The sequence below is a fragment of the Marmota marmota genome, unplaced genomic scaffold, assembly GCF_001458135.2.
Source record: "Marmota marmota marmota unplaced genomic scaffold, marMar, whole genome shotgun sequence".
Classification (NCBI taxonomy): Eukaryota; Metazoa; Chordata; class Mammalia; order Rodentia; family Sciuridae; genus Marmota; species Marmota marmota.
In genome coordinates, this window is record NW_026000026.1 from 1,741,871 (window position 1) to 1,769,388 (window position 27,518).

At 56.8% G+C, this 27,518-nt stretch overlaps 1 protein-coding gene across 5 annotated transcripts; it reads right to left on the reverse strand.

Annotated features, from left to right (window-relative positions):
- Positions 1 to 1,665: 1,665 nt before the first annotated feature.
- Positions 1,666 to 25,917, reverse strand: Ss18l1 (SS18L1 subunit of BAF chromatin remodeling complex). Of its 5 annotated transcripts, none has more exons than XM_048810710.1 (11): positions 24,913 to 25,917; positions 19,744 to 19,820; positions 19,110 to 19,194; positions 17,447 to 17,591; positions 16,867 to 17,064; positions 15,966 to 16,130; positions 15,524 to 15,625; positions 14,681 to 14,773; positions 8,619 to 8,738; positions 5,706 to 5,833; positions 1,666 to 2,941 (listed from the first exon to the last, which is right to left on the reverse strand). In XM_048810710.1, the coding sequence occupies exons 2-11, from the start codon at positions 19,818 to 19,820 to the stop codon at positions 2,915 to 2,917; spliced, it is 1,140 nt and encodes a 379-aa protein (XP_048666667.1). In that variant the 5' UTR covers positions 24,913 to 25,917; the 3' UTR covers positions 1,666 to 2,914. The 5 variants fall into 5 exon arrangements, with proteins under 5 accessions (XP_048666667.1, XP_048666666.1, XP_015334148.1 ...); XM_048810709.1 differs by lacking the exon at positions 24,913 to 25,917 and adding an exon at positions 21,225 to 21,375; XM_015478662.2 differs by lacking the exon at positions 24,913 to 25,917 and having other exon boundaries at positions 19,744 to 21,198.
- Positions 25,918 to 27,518: the final 1,601 nt, after the last annotated feature.

The window sequence follows — 27,518 nt, forward strand, 5'->3', positions numbered from 1 at the left end:
ACACCCGCGAGCGTCGAGCTGCGGAGACTCCGCCCGCGGGGGCACAGGAGGCCTGGGTGCAGGCCCGGGCTTGGCGTCCCCTCGGAGGCCACGGGGGCCCAGTTCCCCTGCGCCCGTGGAGGCACGAGGAGTCCAGTCCCCTCCGGGCCGCGCCGTCCAGAGGGGCCTCCGGACACGCCGCTCCCAGGACGCCGAACCCCGAGGGGAGGAGCTTCCGCCCCTCGTGGCGCCTCGGAGGCTGCCGAGCAGCCATCACCTGGGCTCAGCCCGCCGGGCGGGAGGAGCAGGGAGCTCTCGCGGCTTCCCGGGCACTGTTGGCCTTAGGCAGGGGACAAAAACCAGGGCACAGCCATCCGCACCGCACGACAGTTCATTTAGCCCAACTTTCAAACGTTCACGTTACAGAAGAGAAGACATAATACAGCCAATGAAATAACTGTTGGCAACACTGTTCCCCACAATATTACATAAAAGTGGACAAACATTAAATAAACATTCTGTTATTAATCAATAAATATATTAACACTGAAAATCATGTATAAATTAGGAAATAAATGTACAAACTATTTCACAAAGTGCTTTTTAAAATATATACACAACATTCAAGAAATTCTTAATGTAAGACATTCCAGATTGAAGTTTTGGGGTAATAAGTTTTTAAAGTATCCTCCTCTTTCAAAAAACATTGACACAATCCTTAGAACGGGGGGGTGGGGGGGTGGGGGGCTGTAGCTCAGTGGTGGAGCGCTTGCCTAGCATGTGTGAGGCCCTGGGTTGGATCCTCAGCACCGCAAAAAAATAAAGAAATAAAGACATGCTGTCCACCTACAACTACAAAAAAAAAAAAACCCAAACAAACAAAAACACCCACACCGCACACACACGGGGATGGAACTATCTTCACAGTTACCTGACGTGTCCAACATTTTCAAGCAGTCCCCAGCTGAGTTTGCAAATTACTTCTATAAAAATTTCCAGAAAGGAACAAAATCAAGAGATGACCCCTAAATGAAACTGCCAGTGCCTCTGTCATTTAGCAATTAAGAACTCTCATTTCTGTAATTTAATATGGGCATAATATTTTTAAGCCCTTATCAGTGTTAAGGATTTCTTTTTAAAAACCCTATGCCTATAACATAAATACTGAAATGCCCATGTTCTCATAGGAGAGTGGAAAATGTCCTAGAACAGGAATGACAGTCAACACAGAAAAGTCCTTTCATCTGAGCCTTGGTTCTTCTCTATAAATGGCAACAGTACCTCCATAGTTCCCAGCCAGACTGCCAGGATTAACTGCAGCAAAAATAGTGAAAGTGAAAAATCAATAAATAAACAAATGTGTCCTGTGAATTCTGAAGTACTCAACTCTGGACCAAAGAATTACTTTTGCTGTAATCCCAGCTACTCAGGAAGCTGAGGCAGGAGGATGGCAAGTTTGAAGCCAGCCGGAGCAATTTAGTGAGATCCTATCTCAAAAAAATAAATAAATAAATAAAATAAGGGTTGGGGAGTACTCAGTGGTACAGCGGCCCTGGGTTAAATCCCTAGTACTTGGGGGGGGGGGGGGGAAGAAGAAAAAAGAAAAAGAAAGAAAGAAAAAAGTAGATAAACTTTAAAAACATAAAACTGATTAAAGAAAACATTGTCTTTAGTAGGCCTAACATCTTAAGCACTGGAAAATATTTGTATTTTCTGAGTCGTTTTTGGAAATACATCAGCATTTATACAAAGATTTCTTTTTTAAAAAAGGATTCATAGTAAATACAGTGGTCGTTATTACCCAGGTAAAGGCTGATCAAGGGTCCGCGCAGGCTTTTTCCTTTGGCCATGATTTTCCAAGTGTGCTGTCTTGATATTTGCACAGAAGATAAATGGGGTTGAATGTCCTAGTGATGTAAGAGTCACTCACTTTTCATCATATAAAACCTTTACTTTTCATTCAGAAGGACACAGGGAAGTTACTGGGGTTCTTTTCAAAAACAGGATGCAGATCTTAGATATCCCTAAAAGGAAAGAAACGCCTGCTTGGAGATCAGAACAGGTCGGTCCTGGAAGAAATGACACAAAATAAACAACTTGCCAACCGCTGGGAGATTTGGTATAAATACTTTAAATCCTTAGGACTGGGCATATTAAATATTCGAATCCTAGAAAAGACATAAGATGAACAAAGGCCAAAGCCAGGCCCTTTCCGACTGCCCTGCTGGCAGAGAACTGCCCCTGCCCTTGGGTGACACGACTCTCCCTGGGCAGGCTGACCACACGCTGCCCTCGGGCTCAATTATTTGGAATACAGTCGCTGTCCTCTTCACCTTTAACACAGGACAATATCCTTCTGGAGAACAGAGCTGGCGAGGGGCGAGGCAGCGGAGGGTCTGGCTCCTGCAGGTGAAGCTGTGCATCCTTGTCACACCAAACAGAAACTGGCCCACACACAGGGCCCAGCACTGCCGGGCTCCGGAGGCGACGGGGTCTGAGGGCAGCAGGCAGTGGCCAGAGCAGGAGCTGCTCCGGCCACAGCACACCCAACGGGAGGGAGCAGACCCAGCTTGCTCATGTGAACACGAGGACCGTGGCACCTTTCAGCTATGTCCCATCGCCAGGCACAGAACACTGAGGATGAGATGACCCCCCAAACTAGCTAGGAACACGGAAAAGAGGGTGGGGGGCAGAAATGGGACAACTGCTCCATCGCACTGACATACAACACCACACACGGCACCCCAGGTCCCAGCACAGTGCTGTCTTGCGCCAGAGGTGCAGGTGGCTTCGTACCCAACATAAGGTGGGCACGTTCACATGCAGGCACGGCGCTGGGCGAGGGGCCAGCAACATGGCACAGTTCATCAGAACCACCACAGCTGTCCAGCACCCAGACACACTCCCACCAGGCTCCAACGAGAACACGGGTCCTTCATTGCTGGTAGTTTCCGTACTGGCCCTAGAAGAAATCAAGACTTAGAGGTTTTTTGTGTGTGTGTGTGTGTGTGGTGCTAGGGATTGAACTCAGGGCTCTGTGCATGCCAGGCAAGCGCTCTACCAACTGAGCTATGTCCCCAGTCCCAAGACATGGTTCTGAGTAGGAGGGTCGGCTCTCAAAAGCAAGGCCAGGCCCACCCCAGCCAACATTCAGGCAAACAGGAAAGCCCATCTGGCCTGGTCAGCTGAGAGAACAGCAGCGTTCAGGCCACCCAAAGAGCTGGGCAGCCTGAATGCCTCAGCACAATCCAAGTCTAGCCCAGGGCTTCTCAAGTAGAGCTGATCCTTTCCCCAGCGACACCTGGCAGCCTCTGGGTGCACTGGCATCCAGCAAGAGGCCTGCAGAGTGCATCATGGCCCCACAGATCCCTCCAGCCCACAGCCCGCGGCAGGACCCCATAGCCTGCAGCTGGCCATGTATCTCCCAGATACACAAATCAGGATCCTGGGAGTTAGATGATACTTTCCCCAAAATGTCATTGCTCTCTTCTCCGAGGCAGGCATAAAACTACAAGTCTTCCAGTCGGTCTATCACGAGATGAGAACGTTCACTTGTTATTTCCTAGTAATTCCAGTTTTGCATCAGGGGCAGGTTGCCGCCTCCTGGATTCCACAGGCGGCTCCCAGTGCACACCCAGAGGCCAACCCCAGACCTGCCTGCATGCAGGGCCAGCACGCTGCACCCAGAGCACTCAGAGGGCACTCTGGACCATGGTCCCCCATGTCCAGTGGTCTGCTCCTTTAGGGACTCTGCCCTGATGATCACACGGCTGGCTTTACACCGTGCTCACAGTCAGACTTCAGATTGGTTCACCCTTTTAGAAGTAGGATGAGAAGCACTTAAGAAATCTGGGGCTGGGGCTCAGTGGTAGAGCGTTCACTTAGCACGTGCGAGGCCCTGAGTTCGATCCTCAGCACCACATAAAAATAAATAAAATAAAGGTATTGTGTCCAACTATGACTAAAAAGTAAATATTAAAAAAAAAAAAAAGAAAGAAAACACCGTCTTAGCCACTCAGTTATCCAAGGAAAACAACCATAACATGGTGCTTTGGAATTTCACTAGCTGTGTGAGGTCACTGATGCCTGCTACCTACACGTCACTGTGGAGAGTCACCTTTTGCTAAGGATTCTCTTCAAAGGAAGCTCCAAATAAATGTCTGAGACACATCTCCCTCTATTGTTCTACACTGCAGCTACCCGGTCTTTTCCCTGCTGTCTACAACACAACAAATCTGCCATTCCCCAGGACTTTTGCATGTCCTCTCCCTGAGCCTGGCTCATCTCATCCATGAGGGTCCTTGCCCCTTGCCACAGTCTGGCTGGGCACAAAATCACGAGCCACCACACACCTTGTAGATTCAAACAGCAACTCTTTATTCTCGAACTGTCACTGGCACTTACACACACGTTCTGGGCAAATCCACGTTCTGGGCCCCAAATACCCTCTGAATCCCGTGAGAACTCAACGGGAACTCAAGGAGCGGGCGAGCCTGAGGCAGCAGGATACGCCCTATTCCCAGCAGGGTACACCTTAAACCGGGAACGCCCTAAACCCCGACCCACCCTAAACCCGGATCCGCCCTGGTCCTTGAGCAAGGTCACCTTACATGCAATGACACTGCAAACGACCTGGGTCATGCCATGCGTCATTCCTACTTGGCAATGGCCCTCAGCAGCCCCTTCAGTGCTTCAGGCACACAGACCCTGTCCTTGCAGTTGCAAAGGGCGACTCCTTGTGAGGCCTGTGGAGCCCTACGCCCTGCAGCCTGTCTCCATCACCTCTTTACTTAGTTATTTGCTGGTTTGTTTACTTCTCTGTGGTGCTGAGGATCGAGCCCCAAGCCTCCAGCATGCCAGGCGAGCGCCCTACCCCGAGCCATGACCCTAGTCTCACCACCACCTCTTCCCAGGCTCTTGCTGTGCCCGGGTTCTGGCCACACAGGCCTTATTGCTGCAGAAGTCCTCATTCTTGCCCACCAAGAATGGTCTTCCTTGGCTCCTGACCAACTGTCCCCTGGCAGACAGGGTTCCTGTCCACCCACCTGCTGCCCTTCTCCACCTGCTCCCAGGACAGTAGTGGGTGCCACCAACTGTGTGCTGCCTCCTCAGTGAGCTGTCTTTGCCCACAGCACAGGGTCCTGTCACTGCCCGCCTCACCCACCTGGCAGAGGCCCCAACCTGCTAGGTGCACAGTGAAAACCTGCAGAACTGATGGAGCGAAGGAGAACCTAACGGTCAGTCTAGGGTGCAACAGGCCAGCTGTCTGTCGAGGTGGGACCTTTTTTTCGGTACTGGGGACGGAATGCAGGAGGGCTTTAGCAGTGAGCTATATCCCCAGCCATTTTTATTTCATTTTAAAAATATTTTTAGTTGTAGATGGACACAATATCTTTATTTTTATTTATTTATTTTTATGTGGTGTTGAGGATTGAACCCAGGCCCTCACGCATGCGAGGCAAGCGCTCTATTGCTGAGCCTCAACCCCAGCCCAGCCCTGTTTATTTTGAGACAGGGTCTCACTACGTTGCCAGGCAGGTCTGAACTTGTGATCCTCCTGCTGCAGCCTCCAAAGTAGCTATGGGTGTGTGCCTCAGAGCTGAGGCAGAGGTGATCATGAAAGGAACCTGGAACCAATCAAGGCTACCTCATTATGCTTCATGACTGTCATCTCCACAGCCCCGGCGGAGGTGGGGGGGGGGCCTTGAAGCACCCAGGTAACTTGCCTGCTCATAGCCATAAGGCCGCTGCTGCTGGGCAGAGGGTCCCGTCTGCGATGCTCGGTAGCCCCCGTACTGCTGGCCTTGTCCTTGCTGGTAGCTGGAGTACTGCGAGGGGGCACTCTGGGCAGGCCCTGAGGAGACACAGGCTCTGTGGGGACCAGCACTGGCTCACCCCTCTTTTGGAATCTCCAAAACACCAGGGACCTATTCTTCCTCAACACGAATACGGGGAGAGAGGGCCATGGGACTACTGGCCAGACCCCGTCCTGCACCCTTGCCTGGGATGGGCCACAAGGCCTCTTCCCACACACTGTTCCAGACCAGCTGAGGTCACACACGATGGACACTGTCAACTCGTACTTCAAAGATCACAGGAAACAGGGGAAGCTTGCAGCAGAGGAGAAATGGCCAGCAATTCTGTGAAAACTAAGTTGAAGGCTTTGGAAACAATCGATAAAGGCTGGCCATGTTTTTACTGACCGAGGGCCTTGCGCGTGCCAGGCCAGCGCTCCACCACTGCGCTGAGCCCAGTTCCCCAGGCTTGTCCTAGGTGCTATTCAATTGGCCGTGTCATAAAGGCAAAGGGTCCTATCTGGCTCCCTCCTCCCCCAGAACCCTGTGGGCTTTGTGGGGGCCTTGCCCACGGGGCCCACCCTGAGAATGGGTCTGAGCGGCCCCAGCTCCTTTTCAAAAGGCACTCAGACGACTCCAGTGCAGCGAGGGCTGAGACCCACTGGCCAGAATAGCTTCCTCCAAGACTCAGGAGCTGGCTGCCTGCTACACCAGAGGAAGAAGATCCTGCCTGACCCCAGATTCAAGGATAAGTAAGTGGAGAGGCTCCTTCTTTGGGTGGGTGGGGGCCTGTGAGGACTAGTGTTTTTTTCTGCCCCGAGACTAGGGATTGAATCCAGGGCCACTTTACCACTGAGCTCCATCCCCAGCCTCCCTCCCCCTTTTTGTTTTTGAGACAGGGTCTCAGCAAGTTGCTGAGGAGGCCTGGAACTTGTGATCCTCCTGCCTAGCCTCCTGAGTCACTGGATGACAGGCATGGCCACCGCAACCCCAGCAGAGGTCACTGCCTGCCAGCTCTGACCTGGGGACGGGCAGCCTTTCTGTGTACTTTAAATGCCGAGAGCTTGCAGGGATGTCACCCAGTGGCCCTCTGTGACTGCAGGGTGAAGAGGGCATGCGCCCCCCAGGTCAGGGGAGTTCCAAGGGGAGCTTCCTGCAGTTTGGGTCTCTGGCCAAGTGCAACCTGTAGGCAAGGGGCCAGGCAGGACAGGGTCCTGACACGGGTAGACTGGGGCCAGGGCCCTGCTGAGACCTGGCCTGGGTGGACTGAGCTTGTTCCTGCAGAGCTTTGGGTAACAGGACTCTGCAGTGTTCCTGCTGAAGGGAGAAATACCCTGGCCTCTGACTCCTGTGCACCCCATGGATCCTGAAAGCAGGGTTAGGTTGTTCAAGGGCTTCGATCAGCCTCGGCGAACTTCCTGGCTAGGTCTCAAGTTAGCGATCCTCTCGTGGGGAGCAGAAGCTCTTGAGTGAAAAGTGCTTCTGCTATGTAATGTTTTGAACAACCAACAATAAAAAAATTAAAAAAAAAAAAGTGCTTCTGGCCCTGCCACTAAACTAGCCCCCCTGCAGGCAGGCTCGGGGAAAGCCCAGCAAGGTGGATGCAGAAAGCACCCTCCCACGCGGGGCTCAGTGTCTACCACTATGCTCCAACGAAAGGGACCAGGTCTCCCTGGAGAAGTGGCTGACCGTAGGGCTACACAGAAAACACAGAGGTGCTTAAAAACCCCCCAAAAGTGAAACATGCTAAAGGGACACAGTGGCCAGGCGCGGTGGCACACAGCTATAATCCCAGCTGCTCGGGAGGCTGAGGTAGGAGGATCGTGAGTTCAAAGCCAGCCTCAGCAACAGTGGGTGCTAAGAAAGTCAGTGAGACCCTGTATCTAAATAAAATAAAACATAAGGCTGGCGTGTGGCTCAGTGGTCGAGTGCCCCTGAGTTCTATCCCCAGTACCCCTCCCCCCTCAAAAAAAAAAAAAAAGGGCATAGGGGCCACAGCCAGGGCTATTCGACCACTAAGTACAATGGTACCAGACCACGACCCGATGTGGAGGTTAACGTCCACCTGCACATGCTGACCTAAAAACACACCTGGAGGGGTGAGTGGACAGACAAGGGACATTTCCCTGCAGAATTCCAAAGAACATGTGAAGATGATCCCTCTTGACCGGAGCTTACTGACCTGCTCCCCAGAAGGAAGGGAAGGAGGGAGGAACGGACAAAGGAGACACCTAGCTACCACCACCAGGGCCAGGCAAGCTGGCCACATTGCCACAGGCGAGCTGTGTGAGGACTGGCTGTGCGAGATGGGACCCACTGGTCTTCTTTCCAAACCCATGACCTAGTCTCACCTGGGGAAAACGGCACACCCCCGTGAGGCATGTTCACACACCTGGCCAGTGTGCCCAAGATGGTCAAGGGGTGAGGTCATCTGTGACACTCAGAGCAGAGGAGCCCGTGGACAGGGGATGGACACCAGGGACCAGGAGTCTGGTCCCCAGGGTGGGTCTGGCCCCCGGGGAAGGACACCAGGGACCAGGAGTCTGGTCCCCAGGGTGGGTCTGGTCCCCGGGGAAGGACACCAGGGACCAGGAGTCTGGACGCAGGGTGGGTCTGGCCCCCGGGGAAGGACACCAGGGACCAGGAGTCTGGCCCCGGGAGCAAGCGCCGGTTTCCCGGTCGTGGCAGCCACGTCAGGTCACCGCAGGCCCTGGCTGGACGCAGGTCGCCCTGCACCATCCTGGCCACTGTCCTGGAGACCTGGAACTGCTCCAGAACGAGGCCCTAAGCAGGCGCGTGCCCACCTGGGGTGCAGGGCGGGCCCTCGGTGGAGCGCCCTCTTACCGTAGGCCTGCTGCTGCCCGGGGTAGCTCTGCTGGTTGGGGTACTGCTGCTGGGAGTAGGTCTGCGGCTGGGCGGTGCCCTGCTGGTACCCAGCCTGCTGCTGGCTGTACTGGGAGTTCCCTGCAGAGAGAAGGGCATGCGCTCACTGCCGGTGGCCAGCAGTAGGCCCAGGCGGGCTGTCCACATGTTCAAAGTCTACATCTCCTCTTGACAAAGAGCGACATGGCTGGTGTGGCCACTGGCCAACGCCAATGCCCTGGGCTATGCTGGGCCCCACAAGACAGGCCGAGTCCTGAGAGGAACCAGGGCCTTGCAGACCTAACTGGAAGGCGCCCTGGACACAGCCGTGTGGATGAAGCCACGTGATGGAGCCATGCTTCTCCACGCCAAAGACGGAGGGGGCGGCCAGTGGCTTCTCATGGGACGTGCCCTGCTGACCCCCAGCCTCCGCCTTCAAGCCTCCAGAGCAATGGGTTCCTGTTGCTTTAGGTGGCCCGATGATGGTCCCTTGCCACTGAATGCCCGGGAGACTGGACGGCCCACGAGCACAGCACCAGCGGCAGCTGGAAGCGAGAAGGACACCACAGCACTGACCAAAGGCACCTTGGCTGTGAAGGCCCCTGGCAAGGCGAGCGGGCAGAGAACCATGTCTGGAAGGCCCAGGAAATGGCGCAGGGAGGCCAACAGAGCCCAGCGCAGCCGCCTGCAGACATGCACCTTCCCTCGTGTTTCAGACAGCGGGGCAGCCCAGGTACTGAGAAATGGCTACCAAGCCAGGGATGCTCAAGTGGGTCACAAGAGAGCTCCAGCAGTCTCCTGGACCACCCTGTGCAGTGAGCACTGCTGTCGTCCCCACTCTGCAGGTGGCGAAATGGACGCAGCAGCCTCACTTGGAAGATGGGCATTCAGACCCACAGGCCCTCTCGTCCTGAGCCACTAGCCACAGCAGGGCCTCTGGGAGGGGCGGGGACACCTGCATCCTGTCTCCAGGCCACTGCCTTCTCCTAGGGACACGCAGTGTGATGCCCAGGAGGCTCATGGCAGAGGGTCGCCTGGACACGTCCCTCAGGTCAAGATGCAGTCAGCTGAAGTTCACACCCCTACTGGGCCCAACGGGCTCCAGTGCTTTGAGGACATCAGGCTGAGGCCACAGCTGATCCTGGGGACCAAGTTCCTACTTCCACTCAGTGCATGCGGGCAGAAGCTTCCCACAGGCTGCCGTCGCCAGCAGGTGGGCAGAAGGCTCTCACTTCTTCTTCCTTCGGAGAAAACACTTGTGCTTGTTTCCAAAATCTGATTCCCGGCTGTGCCCACGCCAAGGCCTTTTCCTTTCAGAGACATTGAGTAGTGAAGTGGCACACGTGTGCAGACAGCCTCGCCAAGCTCAGAGGGCACTGACGAGCTGCAGTCTCCCCACGTCTTCCTGGGGGGTCTGAAGTGCCCACTGCAGGGCCAGCAGGTCAGAGTCGGCTCCAGGCAGGGATGCCTCCCCCAGGAGGTGTCTAGACCACGTCCTGCCTCCTGCTTTCAAGCAGGCTGCTGTCTGCAAAACCCGACAAAGCGCACACGGTTCATTTGTGTGGGACCACATCTGTGTGGCCCAATTCCAGGCCCAGGAGGGGACTGAGGCTGGGGCAGGGACTGGGAGACAGGTGCACTTCTGGGACCCAGAACATGCCCAAAAGGAATGGCTGTTCTTATGAAAATGTGCCCTGGAAATACAGGGCGGCACCCAGGGGCCGAGGGTGAGACCCGAGGAGCCTGTGCTCCTGCGACCGGTCTGGCTGTGGGTGACAACCTTTCTAGGACCTGCAAAAGTTAAGTCCTTTGAAACTGAGTCCTAGTAACAGACTTCTAGAAAGCCATCTGCGTCCGCCCCACGGTCCGCCCGCCGTCCGAGCGCCCAGCTTGAGCTCTTAACCCAGGCTCCTCCTCAACACCGAGCTGGCTCCAGCAAGCCCAGGGCAGGCGAGGCAACTCCAGGGAGCCAGAGGACTCGGTCAGTCCAGCACTTCAGGATCCACCAGAGCCTCAGCAGGCTCCTCAGGGGCCTCGGGGTTTGGCCAGCTGCAGTGCTCTTGTATTTCCTGGCCCCATTTTTACTCTTTATGAGATGACAGGTAAAGCAGCTTTTCCTGGGGTGCCTGCTCTCGTGCACCTGGAAAACCTCCAGGGATCTGGGAGGAGCAAGCACAAATGTCAGGTGTCTGACAGCAGGCCATGGATGGGGCCTCAGCAGAGCTGGACAGCCCCGGCCCGGCCTCCGCGCCACCAGGCACACACACGCACACACACGCTCCACCTCTCTGCTCCCAGCTCTCTGTCTAGGAATCCGCAGCCTCCTGAGATGTGGTCATGACGGATAAAGGGCAGCACTACGTACAGTGGAAGGAGAGGCCAGCCCTGACCAGTATACACACTCAGCTTACTAACACATGGTCAGGGCGTGGCGGCACGAACAAGGGACAAGGGACATATTAACAAGTTCTGGAAGCAGAAATGCAGCATGGGGTGCGCTCTGCTGCCAGTCTGAACCCCCACTCCTAGGGGACATGTCAGTCACACTTGGCAGGCTCCTGAGCAACACCCAAGAGGACACACCAGGGGCTCTTGGGATTCCAGGAAGCGCACATGGTGTGGATGACCGTACGGCCAGGGTCCTCCTGTCCTGGTTGACAGCCAACATTTGACACTTCCAACTCAAACCTCTAAATAAGCAAATTCACTCTCATGATTGAGAAACGTCAAACCAAACAGGGGCCCACCTCGGAGAGGGACAGAGGGCACTCCACTCCTGCCGCGCTGCCCGCCCCCGCTAACTGTTCTCACTGGCGTCTCGGAGCCTTTCCCGGCTGCCTGGGGTGTGCTGTGGCAGCATGGCTGAGCACAGTCCCGTCCTCCCTCTTGTCTGCTCTGTGCTTGGCCTCTGCAGTTCACAGGGAGCACCTCTTCCAGGGTCGTGCCTAGGGCCACTCAGGAGGGACTCGCACCGTGCGGGCTGTGCTGCCGCAAGCTCACCACAGTGCCAAGCCCACTGTACCCGCACCCCTCCGGTCAGCACTCTATGGTGTCACACTCCTACCCAGCTCACTCAGCTCACCCCAGGCCTCCTGCCTCTGGTCCTTGGTGGTCAGTGCCTATGACCCACAAGGTTCCTGTGGAAGTTCTTCATGTTGGCCTCTGACTTCCAGGGGCCGCTCTGCACCCGAAGGAGGCAAGACCTATACCCCAGTCCTCAAAACAGCACTCCACTTCTCACCCCACCCAGGACCTCACAATGCACCGCCGTGGGGCGAGACAGACCACAGTCCCTTTGCACATGTTCCTCATGCTGCAGTCTAATGAGAAGAACGGAACACAGCTCTTCTCAATCCAGGAGAGAGCCAAGCCATCTGCCACTATGCTGGCATTATATACCACTTTTGTCAATTACACCTTAATAAAGCTGGGAGGAAAACTGGAAATATAAAATAATAATAATACAATAATAAAAAAAAAAAAAAAAAAAGAAAAACACAGTGGCACAGTGATGCACACCTGTAATCCCAATGACCTGGGAGGCTGAGGCAAGAGTATCTCAAGTTCAAGGCCAGCCTGGGAAACTTAGCAAGACTGCCTCAAAATAAAAAATAAAAGACTGGGGAGTGGCTCAATGGTAGAGCACCCCTAGGTTCAATCCCCAGTACTGCTAAAAAACAAACAAACAAACAAAAAACCCAAGTATGTATCTTTACAGTGCACAACAAGAGGTATGAGGTGGGTATACATGTGAGTGGTTTCTTCACAGCAGGTTGGGACCTATTAGCTCATTGGCTCGACAGCAGAACATCTATAGATCCAATTCTCGGAAAAATAGCCCCAACAAGTGCACGCAGCCCGTGGGCCTGCCTGCTTCCAGACAGCTGTTTCTATGGAAAGATGGAGCTGTGAAGAAGGTCCCCGGCTGCGGCACCCACATGCAGCCTCTCCCAGACCAGCGCTGGCCCGCCATCCTTTCTAGATGGGGCTCCTCCGGGAGGGACGTCCCTCATGCAGACTCACTCTGTGCTGCCCGACAGAGCCAGGTCCTCCCACGTCTGATGGTCCTGCCCTTTCTCCATCAGCCCCTAAGGCCCTCAGACCCATTCATGCTGGCCACAGACACCAGCCCACAGAAAACTGCCCAGCAGCTCAAAGCCGGCCCTCTGCCCAGGGCCCTATGCAGGACGAGTCCTGAGAAGCTCCCAGGAGGTGGGGCATGTCTGCTGGTGTCTATTCTGAGCAGTGAGAAGCCATGTGTGGCCACAGCCAGGGGTCTGTCCTCCCACCTCCAAGGCTGGATCTCAGCAGGGTCCACTCTGGTGAGCACAAACTGGGCTTTAGGGAGCAGCACAGAACCTGCCTATGTCCCGATGGATGACAAGCTACGTGACAATCCCACCCGTTCTGATGCAGGGCCAAGTCTGGCGTGAACTGCTTGTGCGGCTGTAAGGACCACCGAGGTGCCGGCGTGCAACTGTCCCAGCAGACCCTGAGGCGCCACCCTCTGGGTCTGTGTTCCTCTGCAGCTCCCTAACCCCGCAGCCTGGACGGTCCGTTCTCGGAACCTGCCTCAGCACCAGGTGGGGCCAGCAGGCCAGTGTCTGCAGGCGGAAAGCCTGGGGGCCAGACCCACCCCTCAGGACAAGCAGGGTGGGCTCGGCGGTGCAAGAAGGTGGAGCAGCCCAGGACGCTCACTGGGTCCTGGCAGGTGGCCTGCCACCAGCCTTCTGGAGGACTTTCCCTGTTTTCAAATCTTCTAAAATATTTTGCCACGTGTAACTAAAAACCAGAATTGCTTTGTGGAAAGCAGTGTGCAGGTTCCTGGAGAAGCCAGGCACAACTGCCACGTGACCCACGTGCAGCCTGCCACCTTCACCGCAGCACCATCAATGACAGCCAAAGCACAGGCCAAGTGTCGGGAACAGAGGAGGGCAGAGGAAGCACACCGCGGGCCTTCAGAAAGGGCCACCTGGCCCCGCTACAACAAGGAAGCTGAGGACACCAGTGGGGTGTGGCGAGCTGGTCACGGGAGGCCCCAGGCAGTGCACACCACGGAGGCCGAGGCAGAAGGGTGGGTCAGGGGCTTGGGGGGGCAGGGCTGGCGTTCAGTGGGGACAGTCTTGGTGTCAGGTGTGGGAAGTCCTGTGTGTGTGGGCGGCATGGTGCTGCATGCCACTATGAATGTGCGCAGGCCACTGGGCAGGCTGTCTGAACAGGGCTGCATGGTAAGTGTCGTTTGTGGCATATTTACCCACAAATGCACGTAAGGAACGCACCTGAGCGTGGCCTAGGCAAGCCACCTGTTTCTTGCTCTCCCTCACCCGGCCCGTCATAGCCCTGCCGTTCCCACCACCAACGTCTGGACCAGGAAGCCTGGAACTCGGCAGCAGAGGCCCCGCAGGCCTGTGAGCTGAGGGCACTCCGGGGCTGCGCTCACCCGCAGGGGATCTGACTGCGCAGCTCTCTCCCCAAGGCACCTTCAGCGATGTGCCACTGGTGGCTAGGGTGGGCACATTCAAACCATGAAGTGGGAAGGCCAGGGCTGTCTGCCTGAGAGCAAGCTCCCATCACCCGCCACCTCACCTTCACCTGACAGGTGGCGTGGCCACGGCGCTCTGGGCAGGGATGCAAGCACCTGGCCCAAGACGTGTCTGACCCGGTCAGCAGGGCTCTGGAGAAATGCTGGGCCAGACCTGACCATGCCACCCCACCCCACACACTCCCGGCCTGGCTCATGAGGGATTTAGGTGCCTCAGTCCCTGCTGGGTGGCTCTGATTGAGGAGGCTGAGAGCAGCTCCCAGGCCACACACTGGACAGCTGGACTGCACGGCAGGTTTGTCCCCCGCACCCCCAGTGTCCAGCCGAAGCTCTCCCATATCCCAACACACCAGGCAGGCAGGACCCGGCACCTGGCGGAACACCCGCATCTTCTAGGAGAAGGTTCTCGCAGCTCTGTGCCACCGTGTGTCTGGGTCCAGGGCGGCCCTGGGCAGCACTGCTTGTTCTCAGGCGCGTGGCGTCCCCGCTCAGGGCTGCTTACCCCCCTCGTAGTAGTGCTGCGTGGACTCCTCGAAGGAGCGCTCATAGCTCTGCTCCGAGTAGGACGACTGCTGGTAGGCATAGTCACTGTGGCCTGCAAGAGACGGGCATCGGCTGTGGGCAGGCCGCACGCTGCCTCTCGGTCCTGGGGGAGACGTGCGAGCCCAGGAAAGGACAGTCGGGCCAGGCCAGGGACATGGCAGAGCGGGTCAAGGGCCTGATTGCCCAGGTGGCCACACCCTGACCCCAGCAACTCCGGGGATGACAAGTTCAGGGCAGCCTCAGCAGTCAGGATAAGAGGGAGACGTGCTGGGACGTAGCTCCCGTACCAAAAATAAGCAAACAAAACGCAGGGGTCACTTCCCACACCCCGGGCTACTGAGAGGCCAGGTCCAGTCTGTCACAGCTGGCTCCGGGAGCACCAGCTGCTCTCCTCTGGCCCTGCTTGGCTCTTGGGGCTTCTGGGCAGGGTGCTGTGTGGCACCATGACTACAGGGACACAGCCTGCCCCATGGCTGGCCTCGGTGAGCATCTACACCCATTTCCCAGCAGGAGGGCACCTGCCTCACGCCCAGGCTAACTGGGCAGCCCACCCGGCTGTCCTCTAGGGAGCCCTGTCTTTGTCTTCCCAAACCTATGCATTTTTAAAGACTAGTTTAAATGCTACCTTCTCAAATCCTGGGATGATCTAAATGCACAATCAGAGGTGACAAGTAGCGGGTGCTGTGCAGGCCTGCCAGCCCACCCGAGGCCGTCTCAGGGTCCGTCTATGGCAGACAGGCCCCCCCCAGCTCAGACTCCACAGCTGAGCCTGCGTCCTGCCCCCCGCGTGCTCGGGCCTCACCCTCGGGGTAGTACTGCTGGCTCATGGGCTCCGAGGCGGCCTGGCTGTGGCCGTACGGCTCGCTGTAGTACTCCTCCTGGCCCAGGTACTGCTGCGCAGAGCCTGCAGGCAACACCACGCTCAGGACCCACACAGCGTGGGGCAGCTTTCCTTATAGCCAGGACCCAGTTGGGCAGCAGGGCCCACCACAAAGAACTCACCCGGGGCCAGGACCGCAGCCACCAGGCCTCCCCTCCTCCCGCCCCAGCAAGGCTCTGGGTCTGGCATCTGTAACCACCACCAGCTGCCCCTCCCTCGGGTCCCTTGCCCAGAGGACCACAGCCCCACACCAGGTCACCTCCAGAACACGTGGACCCTCAGCAGGCCCAGTGTCCTCGCTCATGCACAGGTGGGAAAACGCGGGAGCAGGGGTCCCGGGTGCATGCTCCCCTGAGGGCCTCACCTTGCTGGGAGGGCCGGTAGGGCGCCATGGGCCGCTGCCCCATCATGCTGCTGCCCTGGCCGCCCTGGCCCATCATGGCCATGGACGACTGGCCCTGGTAGTGTTGGCTCCCGCCCTGCGCAGAGCTGTAGTGGGATGTGGCCGCCTGCTGGTGCATCATGGAGACTGTTTGACAGAGACCCCCGAGTCACCTGGGAAGCGCAGGCCAGCCCCTGACCTCCCACCCCCATGTCACCTGGACCCCAAGGCATGTCTCCCAGCGCAGGGTCAGGGCCCAGGGCTGGGTGCTGGTCTACACGTGCCTCTGGGCAGGAGGACGGGGCTCCCACGGCAACACACCATGGCCCCGCAGCTCTCAGCAAACCCTAGCCCAAGCAGTCCCGACCTTCCCTGTCCCCGGGCAGGTCCTGAGTCACACTGTCCCCTGAGCACCCAGACTGACCCGCCTGTTGGCCTGTCACACTCGTCCTGCTCAGAGGTGCGGGGAAGCTCCAGAGAGACAGGCAGGAGCCACCGTTTTAAGGTTTCTAGCAACCACGTTGGAGAAGAAAGGGGGGTCTGTCCTGATACGTTTTGTTGGAGTCAAAACTTCCAAGTTACATTTTAGCATGTGATTAACAAACTTGGGAGGCATTTCACGTCCTGTTCTGTAATAAGCTCTAACTCAGGGAACATCCTGCTTCGGGAGCCACTCCACCGAGCCCATGGGGCTCCCAGACCCAGGCCATGCTGCCCCCCACCGGGGCCTCCCGAGAAGCAGCCCAGAGTCACCATCACTGCATGCCACTGGCCTGGCCCTGTGGAGGCCTGGGGGAGGCGGCCAGCCCTGCTGATCCTCTCCTTCCCTGTGCCCAGTACATGGGTGACCCCGGGACCCACAGGCACGGCCCGCGGTGAGTACCTGGGTTGGACTGCATGTTGATGTTGGTCCGAGACACGTAGTTGCTGATGGCGCCCTGGCCCTGCATGGGGACGCTCTGAGAGGCAGGTCCCGAGTGGCTGTAACCAGGTCCCGAGCCGTGGCCACTACCAGACATGCTCATGGAAGTTGTGGGCAGGGTGCTCTGCACCGTCTGCTGCATGGACACGTGACTGGGACCTGTGGAGGGTGGGCATCAGGGGCGGGGCCAGTGAGCACCTCCGTCTCCTCTGGGCAGCTCTGGGGAGGGAGGCGACTAACCCAGGTCAGCCCCAGGTCAAGCAAGTGCACACGTGACGAGCGGGTCCCTCTCCAGGCAGCCGGGCTCCACTCCCACTGGGTGCCCACTGGAACCGCACTCTGCATTCGAAGTGGGCATCGTGTGACCATGTGCGCATGGTGGGGTCTGGAGCTCTGCTCCCTGGGCACGGTGACTCCAGGACGCGGAAGCCAGGGACACCGAGCCCAGCCCTGCAGGCTGGGGGGGCCCCACCATGGCAGCTGCCCCTGTGGCTGTCTCAGGGACCGTGGTACTGGGAATGTCCCCTGCAAACCTGCTCACCATTGCCGATCTGGCCCTGCATGAGGGAGGCCGGGGGCAGGCCTGTGCTGATGGCGTCGCTGAGGCTGCCTTGGGGGTGCAGGCCCTGGCTGGAACCGCTCTGGCTCAGTGCTCCGGGGCCCAGGTTCATGTTCTGGGTGGGCGGCTGCAGTGACAGAAGGTTGGGAGGATGGCTAACTAAGAGCCACCAACAGCCACCTGGGATTTGGTGGCGCACAGAATTCTCACTGCATCCATGGCCATCTGTTCAATGTCGGAGACCTACAGCCACTGTCACGCTCTGCAGCACAGTGGTGGTGACTAGGCCCCAACATCTCAGGCCTAGTGGAGACAACACAGTGTAAACAAGAGCCCAGCCTGTCCACACACACTTGGGTGTTCAAAAACTGGTCCCCTTGCTGGGACGACAGGGAACCCCTTTGCTGGCCCCCCATATCCTTCTCAGGATCGGCTGACAAGCACCTCAGTGTCCACAGCCCCCACCATTTTGCACTCCAGGGCCTTGGCACAAGCTGGCTCACTGATGTTCCCTGCACTCCTTCTACATGTGCCCCCTCCTCTCTCATTCTTTATTCCCCCAAGCCCACCTCTGATCACAGTATGCAGCAGGGAGGTGGGATGTACGGGAGACAGGAGACCCCCTGGACCATCACTCCCACATCTAGATCAACCTACGGCCCCAAATGTTTGCACAGACACTGAATACACCTGGCCCAAAACAGAAGCCTCCAGCAGGCTCTGCTGGCACCTACTGGGAGAGGAAACCCGACAGGCCAACCAAGGCTGCTTAACATTATGGACTTACAAAACATGCCTTAACAGTTCTAATGTCACCACTTTCCAGGGGAACCAGGGCACTGGTAAGTGAGCCGTTCTGGGGCCATGGCACCCATCAACGCGAGGCTGCTACTTCCCTGGCTGCACTTTCCCAACATGGAAGAGGCCAAAGCGATCGCACCTCACAGTGAAAATTCAATTTAGGGAAAACGTTTTTAAAACCAAATCAGTCCAGGCACAGTGGCCCACGCCTGTAATCCTAGCAACTCAGGAGGCTGAGGCAGGAGGATCACAAGTTTGAGGCCAGCCTCAAGAATACAGCAAGGCCCCATCTCAAAATAAAAAATAAAAACGTGGCTCAGTGTAGAGGACCCCTGTGTTCTATGCCTTGGACAAACACAACTCCCTCAAAAAAGCCAAACACTGAGACTGTCATCTAGAGTATTTGTGGCACTGGGGGTTTTCCTGGTTAAGCTCCGCTTCCAGTCACAGCACGTGCACAGCTCCTGATGGCTGACGCTGGACAGAGGAGTCACACTGTGCAAGGCCGAGTCAGAGCCCTGGCCCCAAAAGACAAGGAAGGGCCCAGCAGGCCCAGAGGGACCCCACTCCAGTGCTCAGACACCGGCCGCCCACCCTCCCAGGTTGCCTGTTGGGGGTCGAGTCACCCTCCCCAACGGGAGGGACCTGTCCACCGCCGACAGGTTTACCACCAGTGTGACAGAAAGGTTCACACCACAGCCCCAGGCCCCAACGCCTGCCTCCCCAAGATGTGGTCCCTCAGGTCACCTTCCTACTGGAGGTGACACGCTGGGAACCTGGACCTAGGCAGTGTGTGGCTCCTGGCGGTAAGTGGGGAGCCCTGGCCCCCGTGCCTGGCACTCACGGCGGGCAGCAGCGACTGCATGTTCTGGTTGGAGTCGGCTATGGTGGCCAGGTAGACCAGGTTCCGGTGCAGGATCTGCTGGTACCTGTGGGAGGGGACACGCGAGTGAGGCAGAAGCAGGTTTAACCAGGAGCTGGGACCTCTAGCTAAACCCTGTCAGGACACCAGGCACAGGCCCCACGGCCTGGTCAAAAACAGACAGGTGGCAGCGCCGGGGGTCCAGCAGGGGCAGGCAGGAAGTGGACCCAGCCCAGCGCTGAGCAGGCTCCCGCCCCAGGAGGAAGCGGTGCTGGGTCTCTTCAGAGAGTGCAGGTGGGGGACTGGCTCAAGGAGGCAGAGGCCACAGGGGACAGAGCAGGCAGTGGCCCAGCGTTGGGCTAACTCCACCGCCAGCTGCCCGAGCACCCCAGAGGACACAGGAGTGACAGGGATCCCAAGCTCTCCCACGTCACACCCGGGGATCCCAACCCCATACACTCATCACACTTGGGGGACTCGAGCCCCCCCACTGAGCCTGGTAACCCACAGGCATACTCTGTGGGAGGTGCCAGGTCATGGAAGGCAAGGGCAGCCCTGGTGTGTCCACAGCTATGTAGGCCCGGGCTCCCTGACGCCCCCCCCCCAGCCCACTCACTGGGTGCACTCCGCCGTCTTGCCCTTGCTCTGGTAGTCCAGGATGCACTGGATCAGGTGGTGGTTCTCGTCCAGCATCTGCAGCAGACGTGGGTGTGAACGGGGCCTGGGCACCAAGGCTTCCTCGGAGCAACCACAGGGCATCCGCCCAGCAAGCCTAGCTAGTTCACCACAGGGTGCAGGACCCCGGGGGTGCCTCGGAGCCCCACCTGCAGGGCGTGACAGGTGCTCAAAGCACAGCAGACCCCAATAGGCGTACCACCCATGTGACTGGAAGGCTCACACCACCAGCCCCAGGCCCTGACCCCTGCCTGAGGTAGCACACAGGGTCCTGCCCTGGGGACAGGAGGAACTGCAGGCACACGGCCTGGGGCAGGAGGCTCGGGCAGGACGAAGGAGCTGAATAGGACACGCACCTGTGGCCACTGACCCTCAGCCCCACCCCTCGGGTCTCCACCACCCGAGTGCCAAATGAGCTGTGGTGGGACAGACGGGCCTGCCCACGCAGGGAACCCCGTCGGCCTCGCACAGCGTAGGTGTGTGACGTGCACCGACTCAGGACCTGAAACCCAGGCTGAGACCAAGGCCACTGAAAGGCAGGCGTGGGCACCCCAGAGCTGGGCAGGGCTCTCAGCGAGGGTGCACAGGGCCAAGGTCAGGAAGGCCAGGCCTGCTCCCCAGGCACGCTCCACACAGCAACATCAGTATTGCAGGGACTGGTCAGAAACAGGTTCTCGAGCCTGTCCCTGCCCAGGTGGTGTGCCCAGAGGCCTCTGAGAAGCACTGGGTTGGGCTCACGGTTACACAGACCCCTTCCAAGGCTTCCTACACCCGGAAGTCCCAGGACCTCACCCAGGGACCCTCCAGCACTGGGCTGCCTCACTGTCCTGGTGTGTGCCTATCCAGCAGAGAGGACGAGGTAGTGGGGACAGGAGGCTGGGTATGAAGGTGTCTGTGGGCAGCGGGGAACCACACCGGTTTGTGGGCATGGAGGTCACATGAGAGCCCCTATTCCCAGGTGGCTACTTGGGGGCAGCACAAGGATGGCTAGGGAGGCCCAGGGGGTGGCCATGACGGGTGGGACAAAGAGGAAGGGAGCTGTGGGAACCACGGCACACTGCCACATGAGCCATTCCCTACCTGGAGGGACCATGCCCTCCACGGGACAGAGCACATGGCACCTGTGCCTCCTCATCCCCAGAGGCCTCTCCTCCTCTCCACTCTCAAGAAGTGGCCCATATCTGCGATCCTAGTGACTCAGGAGACGGAGGTGGGAGGATTGTGAGTTCAAGGCCAGCTTCATCACTTTGGCAAGACCCTGCCTCAAACCCTGAGCCTGATGTTTTCCGTCTCCACCAAACACACGGCCACCTCAGCCCCCGTCGTTGTCAATGGCCGACTCTGCAGCCCCTAGAGCAGGTGGAGCCCTAACAGCAAGGGGAAGAGGGGCCCAGTTGCCCACTGTCCCTCAGGGCTGCCTACCTTTTCCTCCGCCGTCCAATGCGGGTCCCTGAAGTCTGTCCTTGGGGTCTAGCTCCCGGAGCACTGGCAATGCCGCCTGGAGGGCGAGCACAGCCTACAGTTCTGTAAGTTTCAACGCCCTCCTCTCCACGATTTTTTTTTTTGGTATCAGGAATTGAACCCAGGGCCTCTGCCCCTGAACTACATCCCCAGTCTCTTGCTAAGTTGCTTAGGGTCTAAGTTGCCCCGGCTGCCTTGAACTTGTGACCCTCCTGCCTGGCCTCCTACACCCCTGGAACCACAGGCCTGCCCCACCTCTGCCCCTCTACCTCCTGTAGCGTTCCGCCCCACTGTGACAAGATGCCTAGCCCAGCTCAGTGGAGGAGCCGTCCTGAAACAGGGAACCACTAGGGGGCGCTGCCAGCCAGAGCCCGCCTGTGTGCAGCTGAGGGCACTCCGGGTCCTTCTCCAGACTGATTAAAGAAAGAAGCACTGGGATTTCTTGTTTTGATCCCAGCATCCAACTCCTGGTTACTCACTCCCAGGCAGGATTCTCTCCAAGGACACTAATGGATGCTGCGAAGCCACCTGGGCCACCCACAGTAGCTCAAGTGGAGAAATGCCAGGTGGTCGCTGTGAGGATTATGGTACAACCACAGGGTGGGACACTGCCCAGCCATGGAGATGGTTCACAGCTCGCTCTCACACAAGGGGATACTGGGCGGCTCTCGGGATGGTTTAGAAGCAGCACACAGAGCTACAGCTCCCTTAAGTTAGAAATCCTTGTAGGAAAGGGGCGGGACGCAGGCTGAGGGCCAGACTCTTGAAGATCTGCCCGCAGAGTAAGGGACAAGAGAAGAAGAAACGCAGAAGCCACAACAGGGCACAGAGAGCAGCTGGAAGGAGAACCCCAGAGCCAGGGTGCTGATCCAAGTGGGGTCTGACCTGCTGCACAGAGCCACGTGGGCAAAGGCCAAGGAGGCTCAGGACCTACTCACCCCTGACCCCCAGAGCACTGGGGCCCTCTTGGCAGGAGATGTGTCCAGCCTGGGAGGAAAGATGTCCAGCCTGAGAGGAAAGATGCTGGACTCCTGAGAGCAGAGAGCACTTCCCAGCAGAGCCCCCAGCACACGCCTGGCTGGAGTGCAGTTGAGCCCCACCACACCTGCTCCCCCAGAAGGAATGAGGCCTATTTGGAGGCTGAGAGGCAGCAACCTGCAGGAGTTGGAAGCCATGGCTAATGCTTGAGAGACCAGGACCACAATGTCCGGCAAACGATGGATAAAGAGCAGTCATCACCAGGAGAGGGAATGGAAACCTGTTTAAAACAGCACCAAGGGTCAAAGAACTCCTGGGAATAAAAAACCATTCAAGGGGCTGGGCTGGGGCTCAGTGGTAGAGCGCCCGCCTCGCGTGTGTGAGGCCCTGGGTCCGATCCTCAGCAGCACATAGAAATAAATCAAGGTATTGTGTCCAACTACGACTAAAACAGACAAACAAAAAGTCCAGGTGTCTTATGAGTTGAAGGACCCCTAGGAAAGAAACAAGACTAATGGAAAAGCGATGCGATGACAGGGACGGTGGGGCTCCTGAGAGGGACAACCCAACTGGAGACTGCAGAGGGGTAGAGACCTGAGGGGGAGACTTCTGGCAGGGCGATGGCATTGCAGAGGAGACCCAGGAGGGTGATGCCCTCGCAGAGGAGGCTCCAGGAGGGCAGTGAACCCCCAGAGGACAACCCTGTGGGCGTGATGACCCAGCCTGAGGTGCCTTTTGGAGGGCTGATGACCTGGCCCTGACAGAGGGTTCCACAGAGTCACCAATCTAACTGAGGGACTCCAGAGGGGTGATGGAGGAGCATGACCTAACGGACAAGAATTTCCAAGGCAGGATCATGGAACCCTGAGGAGGAGACCCAGCCCGGGGGACTTCTGTAAGAGCACCGCAGACCACTGAAGGAACCCGACACCGTCAACATTTACCCACAGCAGAGACGGGAATTAGGCGTGAGAGTTCCAAACAGCTCACACTTACACACCCAGGGTCCACAGCAGTGCCTCCTGCCTGTGGCCTATCACAAGGAACGGAGTCCTCAGCTCCCTTGCCAAGTGCCACTGCTACATTCTGGCCCCTCCTCTACGCATCCAGGGCTCGGTGAAAAGGGTGAAGGCAGTCAACGATGACACTTTAGCCACAAACACAGCTCACTAGGTCACTTTGGATTCATTTTCAAAATGAGGAAACCCAGGCCTAGAAAGCCCATGTGTGGACGGTCTCAGTGCAACAGGAAAGTGAACCCAGGACGCTGGCCTGCCCACCCTCCTCAGTTCCACCTGTGTCCATATCCGGGCCTGCTTTGCAGAAGCCTTCCTTCCACCTGTGGGACAGCAGGCTTTCCAACCCTCTGCCTTCTCTTCCCTTCACGTCACAGATCAGGCACCAAAGCCCGGCTCTATCTCTTTCCAGCTGCACAGGGTTTATAGGACATTCATGCCTCTAAGTCACTAAAGGGTAGATACCCTTTATTCCTGCACTGCCAGGGGCAGTAGGCATTTCTGCAGCCTGCTGATTAGGGGTTCCAATGAAGCTTCCCTGTGACACCAAGCGCTCAGAGGCAAGTGGCCTGCCACTGACCCACTGGCCTAGAAACAGGCTCAGGGCAGAGGGCCAGAGTCCTGAGGAGGGCTCCTAGGGGACCACCAGGGAGTGAGCCTCACCAGCCATGACCAGAAGCTGCACTCTCCTTCTGCCCCAGCTCCCCACAACCAGGACACCCACCAGCCTTAGAAAGGAAATAAGCACAGGGAGGTGGGCGGCGCTGTCTGTCTCCAAAGGCACCCTCTCACTGGGCGGAGGAGCTCCCGAGGCCCTGGCAGTGGGCCAGCAGACACCTTGGAGTATCCAGCCAGAGGGCTCACAGCCCCGCTGCACTGGGTCAAGGGGATGAGGCCTGGGCTGTGACTGTCCCCACCCAGAGAACAACACCCTTCCCTGCTTCACCCCACGTGCACGGTGCACTACTCAGGTTCAAAGGCTGTGCAAAGAGGAGACACAAAGAGGCCAAAAGGCCAGTTCCCCAGTGGCTCCTGGATCCCTCCCCATGGTGGACCCCAGACAGAGCACCCCATCCTGGAGATGGAAAGACAGGCTCCTGGGCTCCCCTTCAGTGGTGGGTGGAGGAGAGGAGAGGTGTCTAATCACAGTGAAGGAAGTGCTGTCACTCCTAGAAGTCACTACTTTGCCATTTTTTTTTTCTTTTCTTTTGAAACCAGGGCTTGAACCCAGGGGCACTTAGCCACTGAGCTACATACCCAGAGTCCCCATTTAAATTTTTTTTTTTTTAAATTATTTAGAGACAGGGTCTCGCTGAGTTGCTTAGGGGCTTCCTAAGTTGCTGAGACTGGCTTTGAACTGGCAAACCTCCTGCTTCAGCCTCCTGAGCTGCTGGGATTATAGGTGTGCACCACTATGCCCAGCACACCTCACCATGTTAATGGCAGGCTCAAGTGCCCAGGCCACTCACAGTGTGGGGGCAGCTCTCTTCACAGAGGAAGACATACCTTTTCAACTGGATCACCTGTGTTCTCTGTGATAGCAGTTCCAGGTCCGAGGACAGCACAGAAGACCAACTGCTGACCCAGCTCCCAAGCCCTCTCCCATCATCATCCAAACCTAGGCACACATCCCTACCCAGATTGTCATCTCTCACCTATGTCCCTTATATCCCACACCTGGGCACAGGTACACTGGGGCAGGGCTGTTCTGATTTCCACCACTTCCTGGCTGGGAAAATCTGTTGCCTGAAGAATCTGAGATGCCTAAATGGGGACTGGAGTGTGAAGTACAAATTTCTGAATAAATATTGAAGCCAGAAACAGACTGTTAAGTTCCAGAAGGCCATGGCTCCAGGAGACCTGTGGGATGCTGATGTGTGCTTCCAAGTCTGGGGTCCACCCTCCCGCCAGGCAAAAGTCCTGGCCAGATGCCACAGCAACAGCAGCCCCCTGCAGCCCCTGAGTCTTCGTATGTCTCAATTTGCTCCACTATAAAATGGGGACGATAATGACTTCCATGAAGAATTAAATTAATTAAGATATGTAAAGATCTTCCAACAGTGCCTAGAATGCAATGGCGCTACAGCAGTGTTTGCTAATAAAAAAGCCATGCTTGCAAGCCTGCATTTCGGCTCTTGGCAAACGTTTTCTCCTCTGCTTGGAGCGGGCCAGGCTCCCCACTTGTTAACCACTACATTTCTAAAGACAGCAACAGCAAGGGCACTTCCGCCAAGAGAGCAGGGCAGCAAGGCGAGCGCACCGGGGCCGAAAAGGCTTACAGGAACCCAGGAATCCTGCTGTAGATGGAACCAGAGTCCAAAAGAGGAACCGACACAGCTACAGAAGACAAGCTCAGACAGGAATGCCTGAACACTCGTTTTCTTCTCCACATCTTCTAACGGCTTTTAGGGAAGTGGCCCCCGACCGTAAGAAGGCTTTCTCTAGAAAGCTTTGGCCCCAACAGGCGAGAAGGCGGTAGGACAAATCTGTCGTTTCGGTTGGGCGAGGACGCTGAAAGCGTACTGACCGGGAAAGAGGGCGGGGACGCGCCGGCCCGCAAGTCTGCTGCGCGCTCTGCTCAGGGCTGCGGGCCGCGGGACCTGCACTCACACCTCCGATCCGTCCCTTTGTGCCTGGCGCTCTACACCTTACTAAAGCGGCTGCCTCGCCGTCGCCGCGCGCCCCTTCTCCAAAGGGGCTGTGGAATGGCTGCAGCACAAACCAGGCTGCACTGCCCGAACGAACTAGTGTTTTATACCTTGTGCAACCTGGGGGTTAAACATGTTTCTGAAGTTTTAAAAAATTCTATGTTGTAGATTCTCAATCCTGAAGAAATTGAGAAATACGTTGCTGAAATTGAAAAAGAAAAAGAAGAAAATGAAAAGAAGAAACAAAAGAAAGCATCGTGATGAAGAAATCTCTCTTGCTTAGAACAGCTTTTAAACTTGGTCACTGATGAGTCTCTGTGGGCGTTTCCATTCATCCACCTGTCTGGGATGTCAAGAGTACCCAATAAACTTCCGTATTTTTTAGCCTTTGCTTGTGCAGAGAGCATGGATCTTTTTAGGTGTGATCATACTAGCTCTTTAAGAAGATGGGGTCTTTCCCCCTTTTTCTTTTCTGTCCCTTGTTGCCGGGCTCCTAACAAGCCAGGGTTCGCCTCTGGGGGTTCAATACAATTTTCCATTTCCTTCCAGGCAATGAGTTGCTATATTCAAAATTAGTTTTTTCTTTCAGCTTTTAATGGATTTGTTTGTCTNGCGCTGGTACCAGGCCGCTTCCGGGTCCAGCTGCGCCGCGGAAGGCGCACTCTGTCACGCCGAGTTCTGGTCCCAGCGTGGCGCTCTCGCCTCGCCAGTGTTCTTGTTCAGGGACTCAACTGTTCGTCTCTATAGGAAACGTCAAATTATGACTCTTTGGGACACCTGCCAATGTTACTGGCAAACCGTAGGACGATTTTTCTTGTTACCTGGTCTTTTAGAGGTTGAGCGGACACAGGGTTCTGAATTTTAAGTGTTTCCATCTCCCCAGTCTTTAACCATTTTGAAATTAAAGCTTCAGGTATGTCTGGTGACCTAACAGTCCAAAGGGCTGTGGCAGAGGAACAGGCTAATGCCCACCAGGGACTCCCAGTGCCTGCTCTGCGTGGCCAGCTGCAGCTTGCAAGCTTCTCTTCTTCGCTGCTTGACGCTAAAGGACATTTGAGGAATCACAGGGCAAACTGAAACACACTCCAGGCTGGGGGCCAGATGGACTGGCCAAGACCTTGCTGAGGTGCCCCTAGCACCTGGTAGCCGAGGCCAGGGATGCTACTCCACTGGCCACAGCACTGTACAATCCCACCTGCTGCAGGGCCCTCTATAGCAGGCAGGCTTTGTTGGTCCCAATGTTCCTGCACTTGTCTAGATTCAAGGGTCAACTTCAGGTGATTTCCCCTTTGTAATCCACATCCTCCTCTCTGCCAAAAACAGGGTGATGTTGACTTTTCAGTGCCTGCCAAAAACAGGGTGATGTTGACTTTTCAGTAGGTAGTTGTTGCAAACCAGGAGTTTGTCCCTGGCTTTGAGGTTTGGAAGGACTAATCCTTGGACTGAAATGAAGCATTCACATATTACTGGCTAGCTACACTATTCACAAACTACTGGCTAGCCTAGAACACCACATCAGTATCTAAAAGGCCCAGGTTGCACACCTGGATCCTGGAACCTGCACTAGCTCCACCAGGAGTGGGTCATTAACTCCTAGTTTGCAGGGCTAGGTG